Source organism: Xiphophorus couchianus, chromosome 3 (assembly GCF_001444195.1).
Source record: "Xiphophorus couchianus chromosome 3, X_couchianus-1.0, whole genome shotgun sequence".
Lineage (NCBI taxonomy): Eukaryota > Metazoa > Chordata > Actinopteri > Cyprinodontiformes > Poeciliidae > Xiphophorus > Xiphophorus couchianus.
In genome coordinates, this window is record NC_040230.1 from 5647892 (window position 1) to 5672246 (window position 24355).

The 24355-nt window shown below is 37.8% G+C and overlaps 2 protein-coding genes across 6 annotated transcripts in view; both read left to right on the plus strand.

Annotated features, from left to right (window-relative positions):
- dgkb (diacylglycerol kinase, beta) overlaps window positions 1-12941 on the plus strand; it is a 72682-nt gene extending 59741 nt beyond the window's left edge. Inside the window, exons 22-25 of one of the 2 annotated variants that reach the window (XM_028013305.1) lie at window positions 1331-1526; window positions 7117-7237; window positions 8263-8323; window positions 10562-12941. In XM_028013305.1, the coding sequence (XP_027869106.1) occupies window positions 1331-1526; window positions 7117-7237; window positions 8263-8323; window positions 10562-10669 (486 nt within the window). In that variant the 3' untranslated portion in view covers window positions 10670-12941. The remainder of the gene's footprint in view (window positions 1-1330; window positions 1527-7116; window positions 7238-8262; window positions 8324-10561) is intronic. The other variant, XM_028013306.1, reaches the window with a different exon arrangement.
- A 3303-nt stretch (window positions 12942-16244) lies between these two features.
- Window positions 16245-24355, plus strand: part of etv1 (ETS variant transcription factor 1) — a 33123-nt gene continuing 25012 nt past the window's right edge. For 2 of the 4 annotated variants that reach the window (XM_028013448.1, XM_028013449.1), the window contains exons 1-5: window positions 16245-16660; window positions 16865-16939; window positions 17664-17754; window positions 18023-18070; window positions 21794-21847. In XM_028013448.1, the coding sequence (XP_027869249.1) occupies window positions 16514-16660; window positions 16865-16939; window positions 17664-17754; window positions 18023-18070; window positions 21794-21847 (415 nt within the window). In that variant the 5' untranslated portion in view covers window positions 16245-16513. Of the gene's footprint in view, window positions 16661-16864; window positions 16940-17663; window positions 17755-18022; window positions 18071-18190; window positions 18775-21793; window positions 21848-22335; window positions 22469-24355 lie in introns of those variants that run through there. The other 2 variants (XM_028013450.1, XM_028013451.1) reach the window with 2 other exon arrangements.

The window sequence follows — 24355 nt, forward strand, 5'->3', positions numbered from 1 at the left end:
TCTTCACAGAGCTATCCACACAGTGTAGAGGTCTTCATCAATTAGCGCTCTATAAGTAACTGCAATACTATTGAGCTGCAAGTAAGTAGATGAGAGCCGATCAGATGTGTTAAAATCCACTCTGCAGGATTCTGCTTTTTAGACTTAACAGAGGACACTTACAATGCTCTTTTCTTAGCTTAACTTAGCTTATAATGTGGCTTTAAATGGTAAATTTAATTTATATAACATTTTTCTAGCCATACTGACCACTTGAAGTACTTTACACATTAGTGTGATGCTCTATGAGTTGGTCAGTATAACCAGAAAAGCTTATTAACTGTGGATGCTAGCCATAATAAGCTAATATTTACATTACCAAGTTAATTAGTTAACATAGTTGTTAGCTAGTGAGGTTTGTCAGCATTGCTAAAGTTTTGAAGCGGCATGATAATAAACTGTGGACATCAGTGTCAGATAGCATGAATTATATAGAGTTGTACTTGGCAGCCACTGAAACGATTTGATCGACAGCTTATCGCGTTCATTGATTGGCTCGCAAATTATGTCACTGAAAACTACAAAAAAACAACATTTCATTTTATTATGAGAATAATCAGGAGCAGCGCAGGATCGCATGTGGTAACTTTTGCAGCAGAATGATAGTGAATTAGCAGCGCTGCTAGCAGCTAACTGACATGCTCTGACATACAGACAGTAATAACGAAGAGAGAAACCGTGCCGCTGTGGTCAGTTTTCTGACGGAGCTGCTGTTTGCATCGACTGTGTGAAACACCAGAACTACATAATATTAACTTGTGATAAATGTTTTTCATTTGGATTAAAAAATAATAATGAAGTTAATGCATGACTGTTGGTTTACATCTTTTAAAACATAAAGTGCTGGAAAGTAGTTGTGAAATAATCAGCTGACTTGAACCTTTAGCATTGTGTTTGGGCCAGCAATGGATTTCTACAGAACCGAACCGCACATTAACCGGTTAGAGCTTGACTTGCCAGCGGAAAAGCGCCTATAGTTGCTCATTAGCTTACTAAAGTTAGCATTTGTAAACTCACTATTCTGGGCGTTAGCATGTTTACGTTAGCATTAGCATTCATAAGCACTGGACAAACTTTGTGATTCTCTGAAATAATTATACTGGATCTAATGACACTTTACAATATGTCATATTAGATCAAACTTTGCTGTATCAGCCACTTTTCACAAGTGGAAAAAAAATATACACCAGTAAGAAACATTTTTCTTATTGGTCCATTAATAATAAGTTAGCAGTTATACATAACATGCTAATTTCATCTTCCCTTCTGTTTTCCTTCTTGTCTGCAACAGTGTGATGGCGTCACCCTGGACCTCAGCAGTATCTCCTTAGAAGGCATTGCTATCCTCAACATTCCCAGCATGCATGGCGGCTCCAATCTTTGGGGCGAGAGCAAGAAGAGGCGAGGTCAGCGCAAGGCGGGAAAGAAGAGTCAAGAAAAACGGACACCAGTGGTCGACCCCAAAGAGCTCATGTTTGCTGTTCAAGGTAGCTTTTCAACGTCATACATTTATTTGTCTCAGAGGTTTCTTAGTTAAATTCTGCAAATAAAAAGCTCACTGTGGCACAAAATCACACAAATCTGGAAAAATAAAAGTCTCTGCCACTTCTTATTGTGGTAGAGGGGCTAAAATGTTTGTCTTTTCCACAGTATCCTCCTTCAGACTCAGTCAGTTTGTGTCCTTGCTCCTTTCAAATATATCAAAGACTAAACTTTTAGCTAAACTTTTCCATTGTACATTAATATTTCACCCATGACAAGTTGAATCACAGACAGCAGGTTTTGTTTGCAAAGAAAAGGTACAACCATGTCACTGTGTGGAACTGTCACTTGGGTATTAATGGCCTGTGTAGGCGGCAGTGGACAGGCGCAGCTAATGGGAGCGGACTGAGTAAGGTGTTGGGCAAACCCTTGAATCCATTTACGTCAAAAGGAAACCCATCAACGATAACATATGAATGAACAAAACAGAAAGAGTCAGCCACTCTGTGTTAGGTGGAGAAATGGCTACAATCACCAAAGGGAGTTATTGGGAAAGAGATAAGTAGGAATTTAGCTCTTTTATTTCTAAAACACAAAATCTTACCAAGTATTTGTGGTCTGGTTTCTAGAGCAGTGATCTCATGGAAAATGCCACATTTCAAGCAAGATTTGAATTCAGTTCATTTAAATTCAAGAGCGAAATCAAACATTTGTGCATGGTGACTTTAACGCTCATTATAAACATAAAACTTCAACATATTTCCTTCGAAGAGCCCCTTACTGGCCTATGTCTGTCCTCATCAGTATTCTGGGTATTTTAACTTTGCCACCTTTGGATTATGTGTGGACATTTTCCCACTGCTGTCCAATACAAGGTGAGAATGATGATTGCCAACTCTAGTTTCAAAAGCAAAAACAAAAAGGTTTGAGTGGTTTCTCAGCAGGATTTTTGACTTAAATTATGTCCTGATTTTTGGAATAGGTAACAAAAGTTATCTTTTATTTCTTATCTTTTTACTGTGTAAATCATATTTGGTGGGCAGTTACTGAATATACTGATAATAAAATAAAATTTTTAGTCAAGCAGACAGTAGGAGAATAAAATGTGCTTAACACTAAGAAAAGAGGGATGAACTGTTTATTTTAATGCTTTATCAGTGGAAGAAATCCTGCATATAATCCCAGAGTTCATACATTTGATTCATTTTCCATCACTCATCATTTATGGAGGTTTTTCTTTTTAATTTACCAGTTTAATACATTTTATATTTGGTTGTTTGTTTTGTGTTCATCTCTGACGGCTGGTGTGAAAGTGATGTGCTGCATGTTGTGAAGGCTTCCTGCTGTGCTGGGTGTGTCTGGTTGTGGATGTTAAAATCAGCGCTGACGAGTCAGCGAGGCTCTGCAAACATGGCTGCAGGTGATCCCCACTGAGACTTCACTGGTCCGAACATGATTGGTAGAGAAACTGATCTCTGTGAAGACGCCTACGAACCTTTATTCCCATGTTTTTGTTTGTTTTCCGTTGAGTTTTTGGATTATTATCTTTGATTTCTCTGGTGGTATTGTGCCTTCAGAGCTTGCTAAAATATGTGCATTTCAGCAGCTGCACTATCAAATATCAGCAAACAAGCTTACAGAAAAATATAAAATGCTCTAAATCAAAGCGGAAACTGATGAAACAGGAAACATGTAGAGAACTATTTATAGCCCTGTAATTTTTCCACTTTTTGTGCCAAACAATGTATTTTAGTGAGATTTTAAATGATAGATCAACACAAGTTAGGAAAATGAAACGGCTCCAAGTCCTTTACAGTTCAAAATCTGAAAAGTGTGGCTTGTGTTTGGATTACGCCTTTTAGGATCAACACTTCTTTTTAAAATCAACTTTAGCTACAATTATCGCTGCCGGTTTTTGGGCTGGTTTTGCACACCTACATAATCTATTTCTTCAGGTACATTTAACAATTTAAAGCTTCTGTTTTAGTCTAATCTGACCTTCCAGATGTTTTCTGTCATATTTTGTGGCAAACAGTTAAAAGTCTGAAAATTATATATTCTTTTAATTGAATAGAGTTTAACCTCTAAATCACAAATAAATACACTAAAGACAAAATATGACAAACATTTAGGGGTTTGATCAGTTTTTCAAGGCAGTGTACCTATAGTTGGCGAATAATTGGAGCTAATTTTTCATCTAGCACTTACACTAACTCTGTAAACATTTAGCACACTTAGCTTCCCCAGATAAATTCAAAAGCACAAATTAACTTGGCTGTTTTGTAAACTTTCAGTTAAATTCAAACAGACAAAAATTAAAAACATGAAAAAATGCCCAGTTGATATATAATTTTACATTATCTGTTCGAGAAGGAGCAGGTAGAAGAAACACGATCTTATGATTTCCTGCTCTTCTCATACTCATCAATCCACAAACATTTAAATCTCCAGATAAACTTTAATTATTTCCACATTTTATGACACGTAAATCTCACTTTCTCATCCTTACATGTACAATTATTTATACACAAACATTCATCAAACATGTAAGTTATTAATGTATAAATTAAATTCATGCTCGAGGTTTGTAGACTTTAAAGCGCAGATATAATTTGACCTGGAGTTAGCGCGTTAGCATTAGCTTCCATGTATTAGTAACAAAGTGTTGGGTTGCTTCTTCTTTATTTAATATGGTTTTTTTTCTGTAAGTTTGATCAGTTCAAGGCCAAACCTGCAACAATGAACACTCCATTAAATCTTGAATAAAAATCAATCGTTGCAGCGCTGGAGGAGTCCGAACCTGGGAAGGCTCTTAGCGTGAGCGAGGAGTGTGTGTATTTGCTCTGCGTTCAAAGCTGTGTTTGTTCCGCTCTGTCTGAGTCTATTGATGTGTGTATTTATCCACTTGTGCTTCATATGTGAGAATGGATGCCCTTGTGGAAGGTGCCCTCAAGGAGAGCGGCCTAACTTGTCAGATCAAGAGAACGCCGTATTTATAGGTAAACAAAGGAGCGGCTCGGCCCACTGGGGCCCCGCCGAGCACCATCCACAGATCAAACTGTTGGGAGGGATTTTATCTGGTGAAACGGCGTGTGTGTGTGTGTGGATTGGCAACTGGTGGGTGGCTAAAAATAAATAAATAAATAAATAAAATGTGACCTTTCGGGAGCTGTTAAATCGTCCCGCTGGTGACGCCAGGAGACAAGCCCCTCAGGTGGAAGGGAATGGCTGCAGAGTGAATTATTTAGAATGGGACTGAGGTTTCGCGAAAAGGGAGGGAGGGTTCATGTGTGGGTGGAAGGGGGTTGACGTCAAGGACTGATCCCCCCTGACAACCCTCATGAAGCTTTCGTTGGAGGATCGCCCCCTCCCTCTTCGTCCCGCCACTCCTCTTTAGTTTTACGTTCAGCTGATCTGGTCCAGCGCCGCTCCACCGCTGCCCCCAGCCCGTCGCTCCACATGTGTCAGAGCCGCCACCGACAACAACTCCGTCTCTACTCACGCTAAATCTGTTTTATTTTTGCCCATGCAGATAATCAGGAGTTGAATGAGGCATATCATGTAAGATCTGATTATCTTCATATACAGCAAATGTAAAACTTTTGTAACACTTTATATTTATTAAAGGGGAAAAGGGCAAAACAACACTGCAAAAACTCAAAGTCTTCTGGTACAAATATCTTAGTTCACTTGAAATAAGACAAAACTAACACTACAAATAACTGCTAAGCAAGACATAGGTGCTTAATATTGACTAAAAAGTACTTCCCCAGGCACATTATTTCCCTTATTTCATAATTGTTACCTAGCAACGCCAGCGAAGCCCAGTCCATCACCTAGCAACCCAGTTCTAGTTCCACTGGCAGATTATTTCTCTTACAACAAAGCATTTTTCCCATGTTATAAGTTAATTTTTCTGCCAATGAAACAAATACTTTTTCATCAATATCTTGCTAAAAATTTACTTTTAAGCTAATTTTGTCTTATTGTAAGTGAAAAAAGATATTTGCACTAGAAACTAGACCAAAGATTTTGGTAAGATTTTGTGTTTTTGCAGCAAGTCCAACCAGGTTCTATGTGAAAAAGTAATTGGCGTTTTTACTAAATCATGTCATAACCTACATTGTTTTGGATCCATTTAATTTGGCCTGATTGCTGCCTGACCTGTGGAGTCAAGAAACATCTTAAAGGGGCAGTACTCTTTATTTTTCAGGTATGTAATGCCATTTTATAACACAATCAAGTAACTATGTTACCTACAGATGTGATAACGTGCTTTATATCGCAAATATGACTTAAAAGAAATTTACACTCCTTTTTCTGAAGGTCCACATTCAGGAAGTTATCACAACATGGCTCCTCTATTAACCCTTTAACAGTGTTTTTATCACCGTTTCACTGAGAAGTAGCTCCTATAAGGAGCTCAGCAGATGCACAGTTCCACCTGGTGTTTGCTAATTGCTGCTGGCTAGTCTGAAGGAGCTGAGTGGGGAGGCACAAACCTGTCTGACAACATGAAGTAAAAGAAGCTAAAACATTTAAAAACACTACAAATCATGCACTGGTCTAACAGAAATTTAAGAACAGAAGAAAAGAAAAGGCTTTGCGATCTTTGACATCTATCGGTATGAGACTTGGGGAGTTTTTCGGGAAAAAGATCGGAACTGGGCCGTTAAGACTGCCACAAAAAAGCAGATTATATGTCGCGTTTTGAAAAAAAGAAAAGCAGATTTGGGTCAAATTTGCATGTTCTGTGACTGTATGGTGATGCTTTCCATTCTACGCTTTGAGTTTGAGTCTCAATGGGAGGATCGGCCGTAAAGCCCAGAGCCAGGAGGTCAACCTGCCGTGGACTGTGTGTACACAAACTCTCCCACTCTGACCCTAGAAAGCTCTGCACTCACCGCTGCGCTCTCAGATCGGGGCAGACGCCTGTCCATCACCATGGTGACAACTGGACACCAGAGCTCGGCAGCAGCATCAACATCTCACCCGAGCAGCGACATCGGCTGCGACACTCCTCCAGGAAACCAACCCGACTCCCGCGAACACGACAGCCGCCGAGCTCCGCGGCGTGACAGCGAGCTAACGCGCTCTCACACACCGCGCGCCTGAAAACGGCTCTTTGTTTCAATTAGTATCTGGATCCTCCCAACAGCGCTGCAGCGGCTTCCTAATCTGTGGAGGGACGAGTCGACGGAGCGGGCCCCTAGAACAGATGGGCCCTGCGTGACGCTGAGCTTCCAGCAGGGTCAAAATCAATGCTCATAACTGAAAAACAGCACAGAAATTAATAATTATATTATCACAAGATTGCTCTGCATTGCCGGTGCAATCTAATTAATTGCTGCTTTGTTTGTAGCTTGTTGCCTCTTTTCTTTTTTCTTTTTTTTCATGGGGAACTGTGAATGTTGCGCGTTTCAGAAGCAAAAACATGAAGTGAGGAACTCGACGTCTCTTTTATTAGCCTTCACCTGCTTCCTCTTTCCTCTCTCACATCTTCATTCCTACATTCTCTGCTCTGTATTTATTTGTAGAAAACAGTTTGCAGGATATTCCTGTGACCTTTTTGAGCTCTTCCTTTCTGTGTGTCAGACCTGTCTGACCAGCTTCTGGAGGTGGTGGGGCTTGAAGGAGCCATGGAAATGGGTCAGATCTACACAGGCCTGAAGAGCGCCGGTAGACGGCTGGCCCAGTGCTCCTCTGTAACCATCAGGTCAGTATTTCACACGCTGTTCTTATTCGTAACCTTGTAAAAAATATATATCTTTTATTTTTTATTAAAGTGATCCAATTGCAGTTTTTCCATCAAACCAAAGCTCACCAATGGAAACTCTGGCCTCTAGAAAAATGTTTTGTTTTTGTCAGCACCAACTCCGAGCAAGAAAGAACCACTTTGACAGGAATTGGAGGCGTAATATTAGAGAATAACATTCAGAGTCCTGGGAGCGATGTGTTTATATTCTCAGTTACAGAAGAGAAAGTAAAGCAGTTGCTGACTTTCTGGTTTACTTTTAAATGGAATATATTTGTTGACACACATGGACAAAATTGTTGGCGTGCCTCATGTTGATGACCAAAAACCCACAATGGTCACTGAAATAAAGCAATAATAAAACTGTACTTAAAATTGAACAATGAAAATCAGAAATTGTTTTTGAATTTTGGTTCAAGCTAATAATTTAAGAAAAAAAAACAGGTTTTTGTTTTTCAACAATAGTTTGAGAAAAAGTCAGAAATATGTTTTAATTCAAAACTCTGAAGTCAGTATTTTGAGGTTAAACTCAGATATTTTTTTAACTTTAAAAGTTTAATTCTGAGAAAAACTCAAAATTCTAAAATTTAAATCCAGGATTCTGAAAAAATTCAGAATTTTGAGATTAAACTTTTTGTTTTTTTACTTTGAACTCAGAATTCTATGATGAAATTCAGATTTTTTTCAGTGTCCCTAATCCTCTTCCTGATTTAAATCTGTGAAAGAAACACTGAGAAGGTTATAGTATAATTACATTTTATATTCTATTTTACTTTTTAGTGTAAAAAGTAGACTTTTTTACTGAGTAATTTCCTGGATGGTTACTTTTTACTTTTATTTGAATGAAAATATGTACTCTGGAGTACATTTTTGGATACTCTACCCACCTCTGTTAGAGGTACTACATAAATCTTTGATTATTTGTTAATTTAAAAGCCTATCAGGTGCAACAGGACTTTTTACAGTGCTGTGTTTGTAACCTGCAGAACCACTAAGTCCCTACCGATGCAGATTGATGGTGAGCCGTGGATGCAGACTCCCTGCACTGTAAGTCATGACATGTATTCACTATTTCTCAAGCACAAAGATTTCGCTTTGCTCCACCTTAATTAGTGGCGTATCACAAATAAACAGCAGCTTTTTCATCCTGTCGGAGGTGACTTCAACCCTTCAACCTGTGAAATACTTTTAAAAACATCTCAGTTTCGATCAAATTTTACTAATTATTAACAACAACAGCATGTATGCAAACACACCTCAGTTCTTCTGCATGCATGATATATTTACACCATCGGTTCATTTGCATTTTGACGCCACATACAACATGTATCACTGATATCTAGCTCTGACATAACCGTCATAAATGTAAATTTCTGCTTTATTTCCGGTGTTTGTTTCTGATGGGAGTATTGACTCCAGTCATTTCTTATTATCTATCAATGCTGTTATGTTTTTAAAACTTTAATGTTGCATCTTTAATTCAGTATGACTTCATTTGAGTTCTTCCTTCTGATCCTCCTTTCCTTTTGTGGCCAGTGTCTTGCGTCAAAAGGTGCATCGTAAGGAAAATCAGATGCGCCAAGTTCTTGTTTAACGATGAAAGTGAGTCTATAAAAGCCCGTAGCGGCCACAAAGTCAGAGTTCAACTCTAATAAATGGCAGCTTCCCTTTGAAGGTGAGGCGCTCCTTTAAATGCAGATGGAAGCTTCGCATTGAGTCTCTAATGATGCTCCGAAGCCGATAACCCTTCATGGTTGATCCAAGTTGCTCCATCAAAAATTTCATAAGATCATGTAGCATCATTGCTAATTCAGACTTTGTTGGTCTGTGAAGCCAAAATTTTACTATAAATTATGATGCACATATGTTACCATTTGATGTCAGAGTCATGCATCCGAGCGATTCTCAAACTGTGTCGTATTAAAGCTCATAGATGTGCATTTATAAACCATTTGACAAGAACCCATATGGGAGATTGCTTCTGTTGGTGATGCATTACTGAATTCATATCTGCATGTAGATGACAGTGTATGAAATGAAGCATAGGTTGTTATATATCAAGATAAGCGATGCGTTTAAAAGAAAAGTAGAAATTCACTTTAAAGTATTATTTGTCTGCTTTGGAAACATTGTAAGATCTTCTGCAAACTGGTGTGAATATTGCTATTAAAATATTTGAGACTTTTGTTGCCAGTAAAACATTTTGTTAAACTTCTAAGTCAGACTGTGGGAAAAAACCGGGGAAAAAATAGGAATGTGGCAATTTTGGCTACAGCTTCTTTTTCTGTGCAGAAGAGTGGAAGTTTGTCTGCTGTACCATTTTTGAGGATTTTACAACCAGGTATATCAGGAGGTTTGTGTTTTTCTGCTGCAACAAATTTCTGCTTTCACTGCCAACAAAATGATCCTTACAACTTATAACCCCCAGTTTTGATTGATAATCCAAATTAAACGAAACCGGTGTCAAACATTTGTGCAGTAGAAATTATTGCTTGTGCCGCTATCATTTTATAGGTGCCTTCAGAGGTCATCAAAGGTCAACCAGTTCCCCACACATTTAGAAAACCAAACAAATTTGGTGTCAAACAACGGTGATACTACAATTTTAGCTGCACAAACGTCATAAAATGTATTTATATACTTTAATGTGAAGCGGGGGGCAGGATAATCTTGTTTTTTTTTTCAATCTTAAAAATGATAGCGGCACAAAGTATAATTTTTGCTGCACAAATGAAGCATGGTTGATTGACACTATATTTTCTTTCATTTTGAAAATGTGGACTGTCTTCTTGACCTTTGAAATATTTCTTAATATCTTTGAAATAATTGCAGCACAGATAGCACATTTGATTGTCACCATAATTTGTTTGATTTCGTAAACACGGTTGACCTTTGACCTGCTGGAATATTTAGTAATATCTTTGAAATGATCGCAGTACCAGCAAAAAAATTTGCTGCACAAACGTTGACACCAGTTTCGTTTAATTTGAAGAAGGTTGTGTGGAGGGAAACTTTGCTCAAGTCCTGTAAAAACTATTTTATTTAAATCTCAAGCCTGATTCACTCCAGTTTAAGCCAGACCGCGCGCAGTTTTTGCGCTGCTCTGTGACGTCTGCGTTCCTCTTCTGCAGATGCGAGTCGCTTTGGTGTCGTAAACCGTTGACACTGAAGTCTGAAATCTGAAAAAATCAGATTGAACATCCAGACCTGCTGCGCTTTAAAATTAATTTCTGTGTTTTCGAGGCTCCCCAAACGAGTTTTCTCTCTGTTTTCCTCTTCTTCCAGATTCAGATCGTCCATAAGAACCAGGCTCACATGCTGATGGGAGCGCCGCAAGGCCGCAGCTTCTTCTCTTCAATCCTCAGACGAACGCGCTCTGAAAGCAAAGACTAAACCGTCGTCGGATCCAAGTCGTTTCAAGCTCCTGCAGAAGCAGCTGTGGGAAAGTTTCATCAAGACCCAGTGGTCCAGTTGAGGAAGGGACTCTGACGCCTGTTTGATAGCCCAGCGGCCGGTAGCGCGCTGTAGCTTCGGTTTGTGTTGCCTGCAGCATGAAGATGTCTCTGAGATTGAATCCAAAATAAGCTGTGATCCGAACAGAGTTTGATCTTCAGTGAGCTCCAAAAATACCCCAGTTATTTCTGGAAGTCCACCTCTGTTCTTGTTCTATTTTCTGTAAAAATGTATTTTATTTTTTTGCTGTTGTCCACTGTGCCAGTTTGAACAACCAAATGGATAAATTATGCATTTATTAATTTAATAATTTTTTATTTATGCTTATTTTCATGTATTTCTGCATTCACCTGATGCACGATGGAAAGTAAAAACGGTTGCTAATGACTGTAAGGTGTAAAATCTGTATTTCACTCATGAATGCTTCAGATTAATTTGCAATATTTTCCTTATGAGTTGTCCGGTTTTAATGCTACTCTTTAAGTGGGAAACACTTGTTGGTTATTCATAAAACATGCATGCTCCTTTTTGTTGTATGCTGGGAGATTTCTAGGAAGTTTCGCCAATTCTGTGTACATTTGCTGTTGCATGAGAAAAGCTACAAGTTTGAAAATATTGTGGGCATTTTTAAATCTAGGCTTTGAAGCACTCATCTTTAGTTTTATCATTGAGATGAATGAATTTTGGTAGAAAATTGCCATAAATCATAGAGCAAATACAACAGCCAAGTGTGTAAAATCACAACAACTTGTTTGGTTCTCTTGGAAGCATGAATTAAACACCAAGGTCTCAAAATAAGATTACTTACTGTGTTTATAGTGCGTTACATTCGTACAGCCAACATTTACAGTTGTCCAGAGGCTTTTTTTATTGTCTTTCATGCAAAAACACAAAATATTACCAAATATTTTTGGTCTAGATTCTGGTGCAAATATGTTATTACACTTAAAATGAGACCAAACTTACTTACAAATAAGTTTTAAGCAAGATATACAGTAGGTGCTTGTTTTAAGTAGATTATTTTTTAATATTGATGAAAAGATACTTGTTCCACTGGCAGATGATTTCACTCATAACGAGACATTTTCCCATGTTAATTTTGTCTTATTTCAAGTGTAATAAGACATTTTCACTAGAAACTAGACCAAAACTAATTGGTAGTATTTTGTCTTTTGCAGTGTAGTAAAATTTGCCTGGACTTTCGTAACACAGTTGCTTGCTAAAATAATCACGCCATGTAAACTTATAACTTTCACTCACAATTTGTTATGTTTCAGCTAAAAACGGTAACTATGTCTTTGTGATTTGCTGTTATATTCTGCCAAAAACACAAAATCTTACCAAGTATTATTGGTCTAGTTTCTAATGCGAATACAGTTTAAATAAAAATAAAACTAACTCATAAGTAACTCTTCAGCTGGAATTATGAGCTTTTTTAAGTCAGTAATTCCTTAATATTTATTTAATAAATATACTAGTTCCATTGGGCAGATTATTTCACTTATAAGACATTTTCACCAAGTTATAAGTGAAATAATCAATCAGTGCATCTAAAACTGGGTTGCTAGGTAACGGGTTGGGCTTGGCTGGGGTTGCTAGGTAACCTGATTATGAAGTACACGGTAATAGAACTTTTTCATCAATGTTAAAGGAATTATTTACTCTAAACAAGATGCTATATCTTGCTGAAAAGTTACTCATGAGTTAGTTTTGTCTTATTTTAAGTTTAATAAATATTTGCTCTGGAAACTAAACCAAAAAAATACTTGGCATAATTTTGTGTTTTTGCCGTGTTTGAGCCATTTAATCCATAAAAGCACTCTTACTGGCACTGGTAATTATTCATTTCTGCGTATCGCCTTCACTTGCACCAAAAGCATAAACTGTTCTGGATGTTTTTCTGATTTACTGTAAGAGCCTTGTTTTTTTTAAAATGCATGTTTTTCTGAGAATGACCTTTGGACTGGCTGTTCCTCTAAAAGTGCCATCTGTGATGTGGAGACTAAGATCAGAGTCTCACTACTTTCTTGTGCTTTGTAAAGTGCAGCATTTGTACAGTGAGGTTGTATTTTTGTACACAGTATGATTTATTTTTCCGCCTCCTGCTTCACTCTGGCTCTCTCGCTCTGTTGTTGTTGCCCACAAACAACTTACGTCTGCTAACACTGACCGAGAAAAGCGATAGAAACAATTAAAGGCTTTAGCTGTTTGATACAGTCTTCTGTTTGTCTTGTATTTTGCAGTAAAAGTACCATTTTTACTCTTTTATGTTCTGCAAAACAATATGTGACAATTTGATTGTTGATAGTTAAAATTTTTCTTTTGGAAAAATCTTTGGAGATCTTGAGACAAAAATTGTTAGGCACTCAGAAGGAATGCAGTGGAACCAGTTCAGAGTTCATAGAATCTTCCAAATTATTCATAGAAAAGTTGCGTTTTTGCACATTTTATGGAATATTGTAGCAAATACCTAAAATATTGTAAATAAATACCTAGTCGGTGCAATGCTACTTAGCACACTATTGACTGGCGTTTGCACAGCAGTCAATCCAGGCGTGCCATTCACTTTAATGCACTGATTGGCTGTACTCCTAATAATGCCAAAGGGTTTCCACTGGACATTTTAATGCGTATTAAGATACATTTGGTCTTTGAACTATTAGATTAGCCAGTTGTAAGCATTTTCAGAGGGGGTCTTACAGATTTTAGCTGTGGCTGTCCAAACGTCATAAAAACAAAAAAAAGGTTCTTAAAGCTGCAGTATTTAACTTAGATATAAATATATTTATTTACATATTTATTGAAACTGTCACTATGTCATCACAATATGGTATGAGACTGATAATATGAAAAAAATCTGCCCTCTCCCAGTGCTAAGTAGAAACAACCAATCAGAGCCAGGAGGCGGTTCTTGGTGCTGTCAATCATCCTCTGTGTGGTGCTTCTGCCCCTTGATCTCTGCTACTCTGTAGCCAGCACAGCCTGTTATGATTGTTCAGGCTAGGTAGCATGAGGTCATAAACGGTTTTCCTATAACCATAAGTTGTTTTTCTGTCATTAGTACATTTAGCACCGAGTACATGAGGATGATTGACAGCGCTAAGACCCTCCTCCTGGCTCTGATTGGTTGTCTTTGATCAGGAGTGGCGTATTTCTTCTGACGGCAATAATAGCTCAGAAAAGAGGGAGAGATCAATGTTTTCAAATTATCTCACATTTTACTGTCACATCTTTTTTTCAAATAAAAGTTACAAACTGCACCTTTAACTTTTATAGGAGGACATATGTAACTAAAATATATCATTAAATGTGTTCCTGTTGATGTACAAATATGTCAAAATGCAGCACAGCTAGCATCAACAGGAAGATAGAAAAGCAGCAGCTCAGTGTAGCGTTTATTTTTTATTAATATTAACCATTTATTATTTTTGGTTATTTGGCATTATATTAATGAGGAAAATATCAAAAATACTGAACACTGGTGATGAAAATTACATTAAAAACTAAAAAACAAATTTAACAGCTGCTGAGCTTCCAAAGTTGGTATCTGGTTTTATCTGGGCTGCAGGATTTGGTTTGAAAACGCAGCTCGGATTTTTATCGCTGCGTCTTGATTGTAAAAACCATCAGCTATTCCCAGGTGTCACAGACTTTATTGCTGTTTTCTGGTAATTTTGCTGTAATCTGCATTCTCCCGCCAGCGTTTTCTCAGAGATATGAGCCACTTCTGGGAGCCAGCCGGGTGGGCAGCAGCACTTGACCCGCGTTTCTCCGTCATCGGTGGAGTTCAGCAGGAGTGGCACCGCGTTTCTCTTCACATCAGCTTCACCTGCCTGGTAATGGATCCAAGATGGCACCGGCGTGACCGCTGCTGACGGCCGACACGTCCGTCTTTCTGTCAAGAGTTTCCCTCAGTGGTAAACTTTACTTTCAGGGATTTCACCTCAAACTATTCTGTTAGTTCAACTGGAAGTTTACAGGCAAAATAAACTGGAAAGGACAAATTATGCACAAAAAAAAAAAAAAAGTTTCTATTAGATTAATTTCAAGGTATGCTCTTTGAATGTTGGGAGGAAAGGCAGTAATATATTAAATACTAGTAATTTCTTTTAGTTCATTCTGGAAACCAAGCAGCACATTTCTTAAGTCGGTTCAAATAAGCATATATATAATAAAAATTAAACATTACATTATATTTACCAACAGAAGAAAAATGTGCCCTTATAGAAAAGCTGCAGTAAATTTTTCCTTTTATTTTGTTTTCAGAACGTTGACCTAACTGTAGCATTTTTACAGGAGAAGATATATAAATAAAATATAAATGTGTTGATGTTTATCTACCAAGATGTTACAAATCCAGCACAGCTAGCATCAACAGGAAGATAGAAAAGCTGCTGCACAAATTATGCTAAATGAGATTTTTTGTATTTTGACTGTCTCATTGAGGACAACAATCAAAATGCAAATTTGGTTCCAGGCGCCATTTTTGCAAGTATCACAACTAACTATTAAAGTAACCCACAGACATTTGTTTTCCATTAAACTAGCATAACGACGTGTTGGGGCCATTGTAGAAAAAAAGAGGAGTAAACTTCTGAGAAAAAAAACTCAGAAATTCTCAGATTAATCCCATAATTTCTGTTATTTTTTCTTTCAGAAATGTGTGTAAGAAGGCAATTTCAGCAATAATTTCCAAGAAAAAAACTCGAAAGACTTTTCTCGGAAATTTTAAACTTTTCAAAGTCAGAAATTTTAACTTTTTTCTGGTGAATTTCTGAGATTAATCTGTGATTTTTTTAGTTTTCCACATAAATTTGTTGAACATGATATTGGAAAATAATTTTTGAGAAAAAACTTCGGAGATTTTTTGAGAAATTTTCGACTTTTCTAACTCAGAACCTTATGACTTTTGTGGAAAATTTCTGAGCTCAATCTCAGAATTTCACTGAATTTATTTTCTCTGAAATTTCTGAGTTTTTTTCTGAAAAATATTTGAGATTAATCTCACACTTTCTAAATTAGTATTTCCTCAAAAATGTAACAGGGGAGATTTGGGTAAAATCAGCAATAACATATTAGCAAAATCAGCCATTTTTATTGGAAATTTTCTACTTTTCACAGAACTTGGATTTTTTTTTTCTAGTAAATGTTTGACTTTCGGAGGTACTGTAATCCATCGTGGATTAAACTTGCTAAAAACTCAGATTAAATGTTTAAACCAGTACTTTTATTCCTGCAGAACATTGTTGCTGAATTTGCCCATAAAATAAATGAAAATAAAATCGTCCCACTGAGTTCCTGGAGCAGTTTTACCCGGTGACCTGCGCATCACTTCCAGGTCAGCGCCTCCTGAGTCTCCGGCGCTCTCAACAATGTATCCCTTTACAGGAGAGGGGCGCGCTGGCGCTAAAGCGAGTCCCTCTGGAGGCTCTTCAAAACACCGTTACCATGGCCACGAACTGGACCGGGTAGAGAAGTGAGTGGCGTGTTTGTGTGTACACACTGTATGTGAATGGAGCCCAGGAGGAATGAAAACTGTGAGTGAGACGAGAGGAGAGGTGCAGAATGTCTGTTTTTGAAATATTATCCAAGTCTGGAGCGAAGTTATTCCAGATAATCTGAAAAAAGGCCATACTTACTTACTTACTTACTTACTTACTTACTTACTTACTTACTTACTGCTGATACCGGAGCCGCGTACGCGCCGTTTGACTGCCAGCAGCTATCTGATCCACTGAAAGGCTTTGACATCCAATAGGAGGCGGAGGAGCGCGTCTCGTTTCCATGGGAGGCCCCGGGAGGCGATGCCAAGCCGCCAGGAAGAAGCCCAGTGCGCGGGGAGAGGCGCAGACAGTCGCCGGAGCTGGAGCCGATCCTGCCGGCCGCTGCGTGGCTTTCTGTGCGCGGATGAACACGACGCGAAGGGGAAAGGTGAGCAGATCTCCCCCGCGTCTCCTCCTGCTTTTTGGTGCGCCCTCTAGCTCCGTGCGCTCCTTTTTCCTGCTTTCTGATTGATACCTTTACTTTCTATTAACACCGAATATTCGATTATTCTTTAGAGAAACTGCGTTTTAGAAAGAGGCTGAAGCAGGAATGTAATTGACTTCTGTCTTTCTGTCTCTTTTTTATTTTAAGCGACGCCCTGCAGACCTGAGATCGTGGAGAATGAATGGAAATCACGACCAGCAAGTTCCTTACTGTAACTCTACAGTAAGTAACCAGAACTAAACTTTAAAGAGTTCATATAAAACTAGCTCTTCTGTTCCCACTGGCCCAAACTACTCAGTTAGTAAATGCAGTTTTATCTTGATTTGAGCAGCTTTCAGATTAGATTTATGATTTTTCTTTCTTTTCTTTTCAAACTTTTCACTCTTAAGAAATTACAAATTATGCATCTAACTACAGTTGTGCAAGTAATCAAATGTGTTTTTTTGTTTTAATTTCAGCTATATCAAAAAAACAATTATATGCATGATTTTTTTGCCACTTTCCTTGTTCGACTTCTGCAATCTGTTCATCTAAACCTGGAATTTTGTTGAATTCATTTATAAATATTTGGATAGTCTCTTCAAAATTTGTATTTTTCAAAACAAACTAAAAGCTTTTGCAACATTTAAGATGAATTCAGAGACAGAGAGACTGTATTGGTCGCTGCAGCTTTGTTTCAGTGATGTGATGCTATTTGTTGCATTTTCATTTAAATTACATTTTGTAAATAAGCAATATTGAACAAACACATTATTGCTTAGACAATTTTAGGTGGAAAAGTTGTCCAGAAAATTACCTGAGAGTTGAGAATTTCTAGTAATATAAGTGTTTAAAATCAATAATCAAAAGATTTCACCCTGTTAAGTAGCAGTGAGGCTTCAGTGAATGACCAATTCAGTTGCTTTTACTCAGAAAATAAATAAAAATCTCTTTTTTTTCCCACCAGACGCCGCAGAAGAAGACATCTTGCCATGAGAGTCCAGCAGACGACAGAAAAAGAAAATTCATTAAGTCCGACCTGGCTCTGGACACTGAAGGTGGGTGCAAGACGGAGGGAGAAGTTAATTTCACGGCTTCTAAACATTTAGCAAAATTCAATTGGCTCGCGGCCACCTGCGCCGCCGCTAACTACAGAATCTCAATTACAGCACAGCGGCCTGTGATGGTCCTCACAAGCCTCTGTCAGCGGTCAGACTCACAAATTGACTCGTTATTAGCTGCACACTCTGAGCTGCAGCCAGTCATAATGAACTCGGTTGTTTCTGACACTTTGTTTTGTCTTTCTTCTGCCTTTTCTCCCCTCAGAGCTTTTCCAGGACCTCCGTCAGCTGCAGGAGGCATGGCTGGCAGAAGGTGAGTGCTTCAGCCCTCAAAGAGGGAAGCAGGAGAGGTTGAGAGGTTGTGGTGGTGATACAGTGAGGAGAAAGAAAGAAAGGAAGCAGGCTAGAGTTGCATGCCTTGCGTCGCAGTCCAATTAAAAGCCTGTGTGGAAGAGGCACCTTGTGTGTCATGCATACATTAGAGACTGTGAGCGAGCGAGGGGTCTGGAGGGAGACCGAGGAGGCTCTACCCAGAGAGTGTCATCACAGATTACCAGGAGAAGGAGACGCTCGCTGTCTCTCCTGCTTTTGGCAGCAGCCAACAAGCTGCGCGCCAGCCGCCGCTGCCACAGCTCCGCTGCAGCCCACCAACTCTCTCTCTCTCTCTGCTTCTCTCTCTCTCTTTTTCTCTCCTTGTTGCTTCCTCTCAGCACTCGTCTCTTTATCTTCTACAGCTGTACTTTACTATCACCTTGTCTTCTTGAATTTCACTTCTTGGTGGCATAGAAAAAGAAAAAAAAATGGATCTATAATTTTTTTTTTTCTCTCAAACTTCCCAAACAAACCCGTCTCTCAGAGAGGCAATAAGTTTTTTTTTTTTTTTAATCGTCTTTTTGCATATTTTTATTTTTTTTTCTAATGGCAACACTTGCTCATGGTGGTCTAACTGAGACGGGATGCTTCAGGATTTAAGCGCAAGCGTCCTCTTTCCGTCGTGTCTGCAGCACCGAACTTTTGGTAAAGATTTTATTTCTATTTGTGCATGTTGGACTTTAAGATGCAACATAATAATTTTATCTCAGTTTTAGTCGTAGTTAGAGAAAAAGTTCCATCTTTAGGAATTGAATTATTGAAAATGTTTTGCAACATAAGAGTTGCTGTAGTTTCAGATTTATTCCAAAATTAAACTAAATATATTTTGTAAAAAACAAAAATTTAGTGTAAAAATGTTAAATTTTTAAACTGCAGTTCTGCATTAATATTAACCATAAAATAATATAAAAAAGCACAAATATTTTTGAGATTACGGCAAATTGTGTAATGCATTGTTTAATAAATTTTATTTGTATTTAAATTTTGTTTAAAAGTATATGTAAGGTTCAAATTAATTATTAAAGTGTTTTATTTTAGAATATAAAAATAGAATATGATTATATATTTATTATATTTTTGGTTAAAAACCTAAAAGTTTGTGATTTCTGCTCCAATATTTTTCTAAGTTGCGTAGATTTAACTCCAGTGGAAACCTGCGTTTACTCTCAGTCTTTTTTAAAACCCGATTGAGTCGTAGAAAAGTAAATTCTCTCGACAAAATGGACTCAATCATTTATAGAGTCCCATTTATTCTTCAACCAGAATCTTTTAAAAAATGGGAAGTATTCTTTGTTACGGATCCTGGGATATTTAAACGACTCTGAGGCAGAATTAGCAGTAAAAGAGTAAAAGACGTGTTTTTAATATTTAATAACCAAAGTGATGGAATGAAACGGCGGCCGGAGAAAAAAGGTGTTCGTGTTCAGGATTACAGTTCTGCCTGTCATGGGCCGATGTGATGATGTACGGTTCAGGACTGTGGATTTAATGAATGACTTCCTGTCCATTAAGATGAAAAGGAATACCTTCCCATTTCTAAGATTTATCGGTTCAGGTAATGGGAAGAAGACGTGGAATTATGAGGGGCGGGTTAAATTTCCGACTCCGAAGACGGAGAAGTTGAAGGTTTGTCAAATGACGGATAAACTCCTGACCCCCTCCGCCACTTCCACCTGTCCCTCTACTTCCTCTGTAACTCACCCAGAAGATTTATTTAAAACAAAACAACAAAAGAAACATATATATTTTTATAGCTTTTTCCCTCCTATTTCACTCGTCTTTAGTTTTAGTAAATCCTCGCCAGTTTTAAAATCCCTTTAAATAGTTCCTGGGTTTAGTTTTGCAGCCTGTTTGCTGTTCTGGTTTTTGTGAATGATTTCCAGCTCTGCCGTTCTCCCCGGGAGTTTGTTGGCCCATTCACAGACTGACTCACCCATCCTCTACTTCCTTTCAAACCCCCACACTCCACCGCATGCTGCTACCCTTTTTCATGCTACAAACCAACTTTTAACCCTTTTTTTTTAATGCTTTGCTTAGTTTTACTTGGTTTTTAAGATTTTATTGCATGTGCATTTTCTCCTTTTTATCTGTTAATTGTTTACTCTCCTCTGTTCACACTTCTGATGAGAGGGAATAACAGACCCCTGACCACATCAAGAGTGATAAAAGTGGAAAAATCTCTGGTTTTTTTCATTTCGAAGACCTCCAGACACGTCAAGACACGCTACTGGTCGTGTGATAATGAGGATTCACCTCTTTGTGGGTATAAATAGAAGTGCTAATGACACATTTAATATGTCTTTTTGCTGCACAGAGTCAAACTTGAGGGTTGCGGGGAAGCTGTCAGCGAGTGTAAACACTCTGGAGATAAATATGTGCATGCCTAATTGGAGCTGGAGCGGAGCAGGCTTCATTATTTTAGCATTAGCCGGGTGCAGGTGAGGCGTTCGCTGGGTTTGGGTTGGAATAGACCTGACTCGGTAGGTACAGGTGGATCCACCAGTGGGGAGGAAGCCAATTAGATACTGGTAACAATGGGTGATTGGCTGCTGGCAAACGATGGGAAAGCCGAGGATGCGGCGCAGTCAATGGACGGGGCGTCCTCCGGAAGTGGATCTGGGAGGCGGAGAGGGAGCCAGACGGAAAAAAATGGAAAAATCTGCAGCAAGCATGTCAGTGCAAGTCAGTTAGGGTCGATTTATATCTTAATTTTAATCAAAAATTATTTTATACACAGCTATGGAAAAAATGAAGAGCTCACTCCATTGAAAACCTCCTGGTTATTCCACCAAATATTTATTCCTGAACTCTTCCTGAGTTAAAACATCAGTATTGTTGTTTCTAAATGAACATGAACTTGTTCTCTTTGCATTATTTGAGGTTTGAAAGCGCTGCATCTTTGTCCTTATTTTGACCATTTCCTCAAATAAATACAAAATTTTTGCTTTGAATTTCAGACATGTTGTCAGTAGCTCGTAGAATAAAAGAGCAATGTTCATTTTACTCAAAAATATACCTATAAACAGTAAAATCAGAGAATTTGATCATTTTAAGTGGTCTCTTATGTTTTTCCAGAGCTGTATATATATATACATATATTTAGATTTGATTCAATAATCATCAAAATGAGAACAAATTCTTTAAAAAACAATTTAGGTTTGATAATAAATGCAACAGAACTATCATTTAAACATTAAAAATGCAAAAAATATTTAAAAAGTAATTCTTTTTGTTGTTTAAAATCATATTATCGCCTCAATTTTACAAATATTTTTGCCAATAAAACTGCAATTAATTGAGATTTAGAAAAAACAGATATATGACGATATAATCACAGTTTTTAATACATTTCAGCATCAATAACATAAAACAAGTTAAGTTTGTAAAATGTATATTTAAGAGTAAAAACTACAATTCAATTATCTGCCAACATTTTTTTTAAAGAATCAAGCAGATTTTACAGAAATTGGTTTAATGATTGTTCCATTTTTTAAAAATGCCTGTGGTGGGCATGAGGATTAAAATATATTTCATAGATTTTCTTAATGAGTTTGAAATGTAACCAGAAGAAGTGGATATAAAGCGACTCGGTTCTGCAGAGATCCGTCTGAACGTGAGAGAAAAATCCTCTGCTCCGTTTTTTCTCTTCTCTTTGTGTGTTTAGCTCAAGTTCCCGACAATGACGAGCAGTTTGTCCCAGACTTCCAGACAGAAAACTGTAAGTAAGAAACATCGCCGCTCCGTCTCGTAGTTGGTGTGAAAATCCACCTCTTTCTTTTAAATTTATTTTAAACGTTGCGTGTCTCTCGGTTCGTTCGTCTTTGCTTTTTATCTGCAACAGATAGACGTACGGAAACTAGAGTTTATCACGATCTGTTTACCTCTTTCTCTTGGTGTTTAATTTGCATAAGGAACACATCAAAATCTTGAGGCAGACTTTTTTTAAGCTGATATTTTTATCTCCCAAACGCCTTTTAAGTGACGTTTTCTTTTTTTCAATCTCCCACGGTAACCTTTTCTCAAAGGGCTTCTGCATAAACCATCCAGTGTGGTTACGTTTTCTAAATAAGGCACGGTAAAATTAGTTACTACATTTATCTTTTTTACTGGAGGGTCAGCTCGTCTTGCAGAATAAAAACAGCTGCAACCCTTTTTTTTTTACACACAATTTGTCCCATTGAATATTAAATTAAGTTTCTAATAATACTTGCAGAAGTGTTGCTGATGTCTGATTTTGTGCACTCAGCGATAAGGAGAGCGCATAAACATCACCTGGTTGTGAACGTTGGTTTCACATGGAGGCTTGGCACGCTCCGTCTCTGGAGGAAGTGAAGCCAAGGTGGGGACAGAAATTGAGAGCGTGGAGCTCAGTGGGACTCGGATCGAGCACATGTCTTTCAGATGAGCCAAAATACGCATGAAACTGTGAGAAAAAGCACAAAAGTGTGCGCCCACGCCATGATTTCCATCACCCTTTAACCTCCAGAGCAACATCTGAACAATGTTTGTAGGTTTAAAGGTTTTAAACATGGTTAAGTTGGAAATTTCATCATCAATTTTGATAATACATATTTTCAGAACCTCATTTTATATAATAAGTTGCATAGAAAATCGTCACTTTTACCTAATTTGCAAATAGTGTGAGCAGCTGCACTGCAAAAACAAAATGTTACCAAGTAATTTTAGTCTAGTTTTTAGTGTAAATCAAGTAACTTTTCAGCAAGAAATAGCCTTTTTTCCGTAAATAATAAGACCTGTCACATTAACAAATGATCCTGGACGATAAATTATCGCGATAAACAATAATATTGTTGATTTGAGACACTTTTCAAGTAATATCACAATAATATTGTAAAAATAACACAGTGAAAGATCAATAAACTTCAAATTCAAATGAACATTTAATACTGGAACTGGATTTTAAATTTCCAAAATAAATAAACAGAAACAACAAATAAAACGAATTATAAAATCTCTGTAAACTAACTTCTCCAGTTGAGACTAAAGATTTTTATCATCCAGTTTTTGGTAAATTTAACGTTTCAATTGTTGCTCTATGACTTTGGATTTGTTTGTTTTTTATGATGTGAAATGCCTTGGTGCTGAAATGTGCTGCACAAATAAACAATAAAACTAGAAAAAAGATCAATTGAAATTATTGAGCTCGTTCTAATTTATCATGTGATTTATTGATTTATTATTTATCTTACAGGCCTATAAATGATTCTTTAATATTAATGAAAATGTACTACCTCTACTGGCAGATTATTTCACTTACAATGAGATGTTTTTCCCATGTTATAAGCTAAATAATCTGCCAATGTATCCAACACTGCGTTGCTAGGTAACGGGCTGGGCTTGGATGGGGTTGCTAGGTAACGGCGCCACGCCGGATGATTGTGAACTAAATGGAACTAGAACTTTTTCATCAATATTAAAGGAATTATTAACTCTAAATATATCTTACTGAAAAGTTACTTATGAGTTATTTTAGTCTTATTTTAAGCGAACTGATATATTTCCACTAGAATCTTTTTTGATTTTGTGTTTTTGCTTTGAAAGAAAGAAAAAAAAACACATTTCAAAATCGTGTGTGTAAATTACCCAATGATGAGTTCAGAACCAGAGGTCATCAAAACTGTCCCGTTGTCCTTCAGAGGTAGCTGGGGTGGGCGGCCATGATGGCAGGAGGCTGCTGACCATCTGAATTGTCCTGTTGGCAAACCTGCCGCAGACTGGAGGGGCACTAACAGATGGTGGGGGGGGTGAGGGCGCCGCGCGGGGCCGGGCGCTTGAGCAGGCATCCCAGCCGGCAGCGATCCCATATGGGTTTCACCGGTCCGAGAGACGGAGGCGCGGCCGCTGAGGTGGAGGTGGAGACACTGAACAGAATGAACTGGAAGGAAAGCGGCCATTTTGTTTGTAAAAATACCCAGTAGGTGTCTTTGTTGGTGACGTCCATAAACACTCAATGAGACTGAATAGTGCAGGTTTTTTTATTCCACTGCAACAACACAAAATCTTACCAAGTATTTTTGGTCTAGTTTGTAGTCTTAGTTCACTTGAAATAAGTCAAATTAAATTAAAAGTAATCTTTCTGCAAGATACAGGAGCTTGTTTTACAATTCCTTAATATTGACGAAAAGGTTCCAGTTCCTTTGGCAAATTACTTAACTTATAACAAAACATTTTTCCTATGTTATGAGTTAATTTATCTGCCAATAGA